The sequence below is a fragment of the Mucor mucedo genome (genome assembly GCF_025094135.1).
Source record: "Mucor mucedo strain NRRL 3635 chromosome Unknown EV154scaffold_374, whole genome shotgun sequence".
Lineage (NCBI taxonomy): Eukaryota > Fungi > Mucoromycota > Mucoromycetes > Mucorales > Mucoraceae > Mucor > Mucor mucedo.
The window spans coordinates 1,336-10,787 of NW_026252658.1; the positions used below are offsets into that span (position 1 = coordinate 1,336).

Here is a 9,452-nt window from a genome sequence, read left to right on the forward strand (position 1 = left end):
TTTTGAGTATGAAGATAAGAAAGTGCTTTATGGTCACTATACAGAGTAAAGTGAGTACCCCAAACGAACTTGTGAAATTGTTTTAACGCAAAAACACAGGCAAGCATTTCTCGCATGGTACAACTATATCTAACCTCACTAGAAGATAATTTCGTGAGAAGAACCCGATGTGCTTGATAATAGTCTTTGGATCGCCGTCAGCTGTTGTAGTTATTCTTGGAATAAGGAACAACCGATCGCAAAATCAGATGCATCTGTTGCAATACAGAAGGGATGATCAAGATTTGGATGGCTTAGTACAACATCAGAAACGAGGATTTGCTTAAGAGTATTAAAATGCATGTCGTGAATGGAAGACCATTCAAATTTCTTTCCTTTATTCTTTTCATCGTGTGAGCGGAGGAAATCAATTGGTGCCATTAGCATAGCTGCATTTGGAATGTGTTGTCGAAAATAGTTAACAAAGCCTAAGAAGGATTGACACTGTTTTGACGTAACAGACGTGGTAATGATTCTAAATTGGAGAGCTTACGGGTATCAATTCTTCGACCTTTAGCAGATATCGAGAAGCCTAAAAGGTAAACTTCAGATTTAGCAAAGTGTGATTTCTTAAAATTGATACGTAAGTTAGCTGTAGTCAAGATAGATCAGACGTGCTTAACATGTTGGAAATGAGCGTCAAGAGAACGGGACATGATACAAATATCATCGATGAATGAACGCACATATGAAAGATCCTTAAATAAAGATAACACTACTCGACTGAACAATTGACTAATGGTTGATACACCGAAGGGTGATCCTACATGCATATATTTCAAATTGTCAGGACCAGTGAAACTTGTTTTTATTGGATCATCTGGATTAACAAGGAATTGGGAAAATGCAGATTTAAGATCGATGGTAGAGAATACAACACAACCTTCCATTGAAGTGAAGAAGATGTCATTGATTAATGGTTGTGTTTCATTAATTGTGGGAAGAGCTTTGTTCAATAACCTTGTATCCAGTACGACTCGAATATCATCCTTGGTAATAGTATCTTTGGAAGATGTTACACCAGATTCATGATTTTTCTTCAGAGTTACCGTAATTGGAAGGTTCCATGCAGAAGCAGGGGCTCTTGTGATAATTCCATCCGCTACCCAATCTCTGAGTACTTCCATTATTTTTGGTTGTAATTTGTAAGGCAATTGGATATTGACGAACATGGACATGATAGTCAGGAGGAGTGGGGAGATGAAGGACACTTTCGGGAATGTTACAAAAAGAGTTTTTATTAAGCGCTTTATTAGCCCCATGTATGGCGTAAGAGCTAAATTAAAGCATGCTGTTCTTTTTCTGTTCCGAAAGGAGTTACGTTAGGGACGTAAGCTTGATCATCAATTGAGTCATCGACTTGTTTAGTAGTGTCTTTGAACTTGTGAGCAACATTGAGAAGGTGAATGTTAAGTTTAGGTAACAGATCCACACCAATGAGTATTTGGTTGGATGATGATAAGTACTTATTGTCGACGATGTCAAATTTGTGCAGCACTTGTTTTTCAACACCATTGTAGTCAAGTGATAAGAAATGAGTAGTGCGTTGACGTTGAATTTTGGTACCATTAGCGAACAATAAAGTTCCTTCTGTTTGCTCAAATTCAATATTATTATCAACGGCAAATTGCTTGTTCATGACAGAAATCTGGGCTCCTGTATCGATAGTACAGTAAGATTTCACTGAATTAATAATAATTGGAGTAACCGGAGAATAAGCCACGTTGTTAAAGTCAAAGGGGTTATTTGTGTCACCGACTGTATTACTTTTTAAAGAGAAATTATTCAGACAAGTAGAAGAATCAGAATTAATTTTTATGGAAAAATATTTTTATTAAAAAAAGTACTGTTATTATTTAATTCTAGTTCATCGTTATCATGGATAATGAACGAATATAAACTATTATAAGCAGCAAGGAATTCGTTGTCGTCTTCGAGAGGGAACAGTTCAGAACCATGAATTGTAAGAATTGTTGTTTTCAAAGCTAGCTTCAAGATGAAAGAACCAGTGACGCTCAACATCAACACCATAGTTGAGATAAGTACATTCAAATTTGCGCTTGAACGTTTGAAGGGAGTCATCTTCAGTGGCATGGATGTCCGGGTTGGTAACTAGATCGAGAAACTTGACATCGAAAACTGGGATTTCCTTGGCGGGAATATCGGAGTGGTCTTTTTCCTTGGAAGTTTCAGACAGGTTTCATTCAAAGACAGGACTTGAGTCTGATTGGACAACAAGCTGACAGACGTATCTTTGAAGGAAGCGAAGAGGGTATTAGCAGAAACAAGAGCGTTACGGTAATATTCCAAATATTGAGCGATAGCATTGATCTTATGCTGATGAAGTTGAAATTCAGGAATGGTACTAGTGCTGGTACGCATAACGATAGCTTCCTGTTCGTAAAGATCATGAATGCGTTTCTTACACTCACTGATTCTAGGCAACACTTGGTCGGCGTCCTCATCGAACGTGTTACGAGCAGGGGTTGAGATAGGTACAGAAGTTACATGAGTAACGACTGGATCAGTGGTTGCAAGAGGATTGAAAGATGAAGAAGAACTTGATTGTTCGACTTTATCGGAATGATCAATTTCCATAGGCTCCGATTGAAAAGAGGACTGAGGAAGATTGACAGCAGCAGCAGGGTCGGCAGACGTACCAGTAGCAGGAACAACATCAGGGGAACCAGGGTTGGATTGAGCACCAGCAGAGTTACCAGCAGAACCAGAGTTGTTAGGATAATCACCAGTAGAGTCAGAACCAGAAGCAACAGAAGCAACAGAGTTGTTGAGGTTAAGAGAATTCATTTAAAAAAATGTGATAATTGAGAATAAAAAGGGAAATGTAAATTGGAAAATAAAGCAAGTAAACAAATGAGACTCTATAATCCTTTATTATAAGTTGGAGAGTTTGTCATGATAAAAATAAAGGTCCTTTTTATATTCAATTGTTACTTCAAGATTTTTCCTGCGCACGATTTGTTTTTACCGCGTAGTTTTTTTGACTGTTTTTTCGGAAGGTAGCTATTTAATGCTTAATATTATGGGCCGTATACTTGTTAAAGAAATAAATAACCACTTCAAAATCGAGTTTTGTAGTTTAATAAACATATATTACGATACCTATATAATTGGTATGATTAAATGAAAATTTCTTAAGTTAATACGCTGAACGTAACAGGTGGTCAAAAAGTGTATCTTGTTCATACAACGTTTGGTATTACACGGTTAGGCTTTTTTGCATCGTGCTTTGAATTGACTTATACTTTTTTTTTTCAACGGCAATAAACTTCACTTCTTCGCTGGTTTTAACGGACGAATAACTTTCAAAACTTTTGCACTTTTTAAATGTCTCTATGAAAAAGTATTCACGGTTTTATTAGCATACTTATATTGCAAATAAATTGTTTCTAGTACTAAAGGCCAAGGGCTTTAAGTCCAAATGTTTGCCACTCAATAAACAGTTGCAACATTTTGTTCTAAAATCACCCTCCTTCTTAGTATTTTCTTTCTAGTTTCCATCTTTTAAAGAGAAAAATTATAAAAAAACAAAGAAATAGTCCAAGGGTTATTGAAAGTACCTATCAAACGCACTGCACGAGCACTTTATGTTGCGTGTACCGTTCTTGTACGTAAACCTGATTTTTTTTCCTCTTTTTTTCTTCTGATTTCTTTTTGACAATTAACCTATAAAATGGTATGTATAATAATTGATATCATAATCTAATATAGAAGTAACCTTTAACAGCTATATAACTCTGTTTGATGTAGTTTGGATTGTTTTCTAAAAACTGCTACATGTAATGATGATCCAACATTTATTTATTTAAAAAATGATACAAATAACGACGGGGTTGCATTTATATATTTAAAATATTACTATAGATAGTGGCAGCGCCAGTCAACACTTATTATGTTGACAAATTGATAAATGTTTTTTTCAATATGCCTTAACCCACAATCGCTTCGAAAACGTAGTGATCATCAAAAACATATAGGAGTGATGAGACAACTTTCCGATACAGACTGGCTTCAATTATGCTTTTTACAGAAGGCAAACAAAAGTAAGGTTGGAAGATTGTCTGTATAGATAAACAAAGTAAAGCAACAGATGATTTAAGAGTTTCCACAAGAGAGAATGTTTACAAATTAAGACTTGCCATCAACAAGTAAAAGACATACAATTGAAAGATCTTAAATTTCAGGAATAGTCATTCATGCATGGGTCGAATGACTACATTAGCATTATCATCAGGATCTTTAGTTAGCTACGAGATTTTCAACGAGTTTGTTTTTTTATCGAAATGTAATTACTCTGACAAAAAGAAAGAAGATAAAAATGTAGTCTTGCTAACAGTGGCAAATATGATCCAGCTTCGAAATCTTCATTATTTTCACTGGGGTTCTGTTCTTCTCCGTCCAACTCACTACCATCAACTTGGGTAGTCTAGAAAAAAACTTTATTTAAATACATTAAGAGCGAAAATATATCGTTTTAAACCTACCTCTCTTGCATCTGTATGTTTTGAGGCTTTGAATGTCCTACCAGGTACACCAGAAATATTTTGCATAAACAAATGTAGATCTTTTCATTATGTTTAAGTTCTTCCTGCTTTATAAGATAAAATGTTTCGACTACAATTGGTATCAATATCCTTCTAAAGTTGTCTTTCTCGAAGATCAACCGAGATCATCCCTTTAACATCTCTAGTCAATTGATTGAGCGCGATCAGCATTGAATCCATTGTTCCAGTGGGGAGGAGGGCAAAACTATCTGTCTCGCCAATGTTATCTTTAGTGTTTAGTAGCTGGAACAGAGTGAATATTTTCTGCTTGAAGCCAGTACGCCTGCCATTGACCTTGCTTGGCACGGTATTGGTACCATACATTTTCGGACCCAAGTAATCATGTTTCTCCACGTATCTCTTTCTCTGAAGAGATTGCTCAACTGAGTCATAAGCTTGATTGTTGTATTAGAAATAAAGGTATTGTTCTTATAGAGTTATATATGTATAGAAAAAAACCTTGCTACCGAAGATCACCAATTGCCATTAGTTGAACTGTGTCTTTTACAGGACCAAACTGGTCCAAAACATTTCGCTTTAATTCGTCTTTGAATTTGATTGCACTTTTCAATATTCTTGAAAGATTCAACTAAAGAATCTCAAGTTTTAGTCATTTGTAAAAGATGATGGTTGTTTATTTCAGACATGGGTTGTTGTTAGAAGTGTTGGAATAAAAGGTTTTTATTTATTTATTTTAGCATAATCGTTACAGTTCAAATTTCTTTCTTCATGACGTAGAGATTTTTATTGCCCCAAAATATTACTTACCTAAATAAGGGTTGAATGCATCATCTGTCAATAAATCCTTTTTCCTTTGCTTAACATCATTCGATATTTTCTACATAATCTCGAATCCCGCTTCCAGCTCTTCTGTTCCCACTCGTAAAAGGATTAAATTGACAACTAGTATACATCCATGTCCTACCTGCAACAGAGAATTCAATTCTTATCAACATTTGGGAAATCACCGCAGAATCCATTCTGTTAATGATCCTGCTGACACAAATGAGGATGTCGAAGGTGCATTACCTATGAACAACAATGATCCATTGGCGTACTCTCTTATGGACGCAGTTAGTGCTTCTCCTATGCATCAAGAAACACCAGCAGGTAAGCTTTGTAAAAATGCATAGTATATGACAAAACGCTTACTTCGATTTGTGGGGTAACCTGTGACATTCCGCAAGGACCAAAGAGATTTAGATGAAAAAAGTCCCTATTTGACTGAATGTAGATGTGAAGAAACCGAGGGTCTTGTTCATGTTTACAATAATGGGGGTATAAGTAAGAATAGCGTTATCAAAGCAGATTTTTTTTAGTATCCAGCTTTGACGAGAACGAAATTTCTCAAGCGGGAAACAAAGAGCTGGTAAGATTGATTAATACGGTTATTAGAGACCACGATCAAATAATGGAAGGTATACATACATCATTATTGTGACAATTCCTGTCATCTAAGCATACTATTAAAAACGAAACAGAGCCATGTGCCAAAGTATCGCACGCTGATGTTATCAATGCATTAGGCAAGTCCAAGTTGAGTATTCGAGGTTATGAGTACGAAACTTGTAAATACGGATGCAAGCTTTTTGTGATTGACGGTGATGAGCATACTTGCCCGCATTGCAATGAATTCAGAAACAAGAATCAGAATAATCCGGCACCTGCAATAACCACCATCATCATGTCCGTCGGTTATATGCTTGCACAAACTGCTTGCAGAAACAAAAAACGAGGGATCTTATGCAGTATAGAGTGAACTGGGAAACAAGTCAAGTTGAAATTCGTGATTTTTTCGACGGTCAATATTACAAGGAATTTGTCAATTCAATGAGTTCTCCAATCCAGATGATGTTCCTATCGCTTTCTATACTGATGGTTTCACTAACCGCACCAAACAGATGACAATTCAAGCTATTATCCACGAAATTACCTTCAACTTCTACCCTTATATTAGTCATTTATGCCTTTCCTGTAAAATAATAATATAAATTAATATTACTCCTTGTTAAAAATTCGGATGCATACTTGCTACAACTAGCTATATTGCCAGGTCCAAAAAAACGAAAGGATTTGGATTTGTTTTTGATGCCTATTATTATGGAATTGAAGGACGTCTTGGTTCATCGGATGATAATCAAACAAAACGAGGAAAGGTACATCTAGTATTGGCTTCCGGCGACATTCCTGTTGATGGCCGATATGGCACATGTGGGATCTCACACAATACCGGTCGGCTGCAGATTTTGTGGAACTAAAGGACAGCAACAGAGAATCGACATGAGGGGGATGACCTTGGACGATAGTTTCGCATCTTTAAGACCTTCATCCGATTTCAAGCAAAGCAATCCTGTAAGCTAAAATTAATTAGTTAACTACTATGGTTGTAATTACATTTATTTAAATGTCAAGGCTACGAACATATATCAGTCAAGCATCTTCAATGGATTTCTTTCGTTTTCGGGTTCATAGGTTTTTTGCATTGGAATAGTTACATTTGATAACTAGAGGTATTGGTAAGCTTGTGTACGATTTCATCATGGTGGATATTTCCAAAAATGATGCTTTTTTGTTCAATTGTCAATCGGATCCAGAATAAAACCGGCTACCCTTTTTTCATCCCCAAGCCCAAGTTGATAGAAATAGGCAAAGCCATTAAGCAATCAAGAAGATACATACTAGCATTGTTCCAGAGTAGTTTCGATAGCTTGATAGCAAGAACAGATGGAACTCGTGCCGTAGATTGACTTGACTTTCTTTTGTATGTTGTTCCAACATTAATCATCGTACACCTTCCAACCCAGAGCTCCAAAATGCAATCATTTCGCTGATAAAAGGGTGTGGTCTTGCATTAAAATGGGAGGTTCAACAACAAACTCTGACCAGAATGGAAACGTAAGTAAAACGAAATAAGGATGCTTGCCATAATACTTTGTTACTCACCCCCTTTATTCAACCTTCTACAAATGATTTCAAGACTTGCATGAATTTCTTGTTGAACAGATGGGTCATAAAAACCTTATCGCGTGCCGTATTTCGACCAGTTCAAGACTATTTAATCCATATTCCGCTCATTATCAGAAAACAAGGTCCTCTATGTGCTTACTCTACAAGAACCATGGAGCGTACTATAAGAAAATATTCCAAACTGATCAGATCTAATAGACAAAGTGAAAAAAACTCTAGTAATATCATCGAAAAAATTGCACTTCCGGCTTGTGTTGGGAGAGTTATAGATGAGTACATCTTAAATTTAATCGCAACAAGACCGTATGATGGTGAATCAAGCTTTGTTGATAGCCCAAACGATACTGAGGGAAGTCAATTGTGGGAGCTTTTTTGACCAGTCGAGTTATTGTGAATTTGTTGATGGAAGGTGTTGAATAAGAGGTGATCATGAAGGCTTTAGACAAATACTACCGACACCCGCTTTCTGATCTACTGTTCACACTAGACAATTATACGATTACAAAGACTGCACGCATGTGGAAGGGATCAGCTGTATACATGACTCAAATTTACAGATGGTATACAAAAAAAGTGTCGCGTGGAAACCAGTATGTCATGTTCTACAGTCTATATCAGAAGTTAGTATCATGCGATAGTAGAACGTAAATAGCCAACTCACTCCTCTTTTAATAGTTTACGAAAGGTGACGAATCAATAATAGTTTGTTGGCTCCGTTGTTTTTTATTTTTCGCACAAGCCTTGAAATGGACAGAAGCAATTCTTGGCCATGATGGAGGTAATGAGCCAACATGGTGCTTCGACCCGTCACACGTCGAGCCCAGTGGTCAAGATGATGTCACCAACACAAACGCCCAAATAGTGCTGCTATGTGTTTGATTCTGACAAACAGGCATCTGCTGGTAGATGTAGTATGCTGTAGATTGTTGATAATTTTTTCGTCTTTTTATCTTGTCATCCGATCGCAGGAATGTAATACACCTTTTATATGTATACATGTCTTCATGTAATGTCTCAACAAGGATGGTATTATTAGGGTGATGAGTGATAAGAAAGTAAAAAAGCGAAGAAAAATGTTTTCGGTTTTTTAAAAAAAGAAAAAAAAAGAAAAAAAAAAAAAGAACAGCTTCCATGCAAGATTAATAGAGAACTTTTGACGGTTTTGAAAAACCTCCAACTAAACAAACGTTCCCTTAACCTCCCTGTGCATTTTTATAAAAAAAGACAAACATAATGACACTCGGGCATATCAATATTCGTTGTTCAAGTATGAATATTTACATCTCACTTCCTATTGGCTATTGAAATTGAATATCCCTACATTGGCAGTGCTGATGCACCATCCGTTATTGTGAAAGTTTTCTCATTACATCACCTGAATGTACTCAATCTTTTTTTTATCCAACAGAATAATATGGTGTATAATTTACTGGTGAAGGAGGAAGTATTAAATGCATTTTGTTATTGAAAATAACCCATAAGATTTTTTTATGTTTAAAAAAAAAATTATTTCACCTGAGAATCAAAATAGCCGTGTGTCGTGAGACTGAGTCGCACTGCCAAACCGATAGTAGATAACTCTCCTTATCTACTACTACTGTGGTACAAGCTGCCAAAGGGAGAGAAAAAAAGGGCGCGATGTAACATTATTTATAAGGATTCAGTGATGGTATTTTCCGGTAGCGACGGTGCCAAAAGCAGTGAGCTTTTTTAATATGTATATTTAAAAAAATGATTTTGTTGGTAGCATTTAAAGATGGTAGAGCGTTCGATCCATCGATCCATCCAGCTCAGCTCAATTTTTATTTTTTTTATTTTTTTTATTTTTTTATTTTTTTTTCATGCATGGATGGATGAATGCATTAACAGGGACGATATAAA

General features: G+C 36.1%; 3 protein-coding genes across 3 annotated transcripts; 2 read left to right on the plus strand and 1 right to left on the minus strand.

The window, feature by feature from the left end:
• Nucleotides 1-1,987: 1,987 nt before the first annotated feature.
• On the minus strand, nucleotides 1,988-2,906 carry EV154DRAFT_587147 (uncharacterized protein; the record flags this gene model as incomplete). Its single annotated transcript, XM_051606796.1, has 2 exons — nucleotides 2,284-2,906; nucleotides 1,988-2,218 (listed from the first exon to the last, which is right to left on the minus strand). The coding sequence occupies exons 1-2, from the start codon at nucleotides 2,845-2,847 to the stop codon at nucleotides 1,988-1,990; spliced, it is 795 nt and encodes a 264-aa protein (XP_051449859.1). The 5' UTR covers nucleotides 2,848-2,906.
• A 1,064-nt stretch (nucleotides 2,907-3,970) lies between these two features.
• Nucleotides 3,971-7,076, plus strand: EV154DRAFT_489097 (uncharacterized protein; the record flags this gene model as incomplete). The annotated part of the gene is made up of 11 exons (XM_051599253.1): nucleotides 3,971-4,103; nucleotides 4,130-4,208; nucleotides 4,251-4,345; nucleotides 4,838-4,940; nucleotides 5,470-5,714; nucleotides 5,924-6,022; nucleotides 6,086-6,352; nucleotides 6,420-6,578; nucleotides 6,646-6,760; nucleotides 6,848-6,956; nucleotides 7,017-7,076. 11 exons carry the CDS (start codon nucleotides 3,971-3,973, stop codon nucleotides 7,074-7,076), a joined length of 1,464 nt encoding a protein of 487 aa, XP_051449860.1.
• Nucleotides 6,972-8,450, plus strand: EV154DRAFT_587149 (uncharacterized protein; the record flags this gene model as incomplete). The annotated part of the gene is made up of 4 exons (XM_051606797.1): nucleotides 6,972-7,499; nucleotides 7,582-7,924; nucleotides 8,059-8,208; nucleotides 8,311-8,450. The coding sequence occupies exons 1-4, from the start codon at nucleotides 7,461-7,463 to the stop codon at nucleotides 8,448-8,450; spliced, it is 672 nt and encodes a 223-aa protein (XP_051449861.1). The 5' UTR covers nucleotides 6,972-7,460.
• Nucleotides 8,451-9,452: the final 1,002 nt, after the last annotated feature.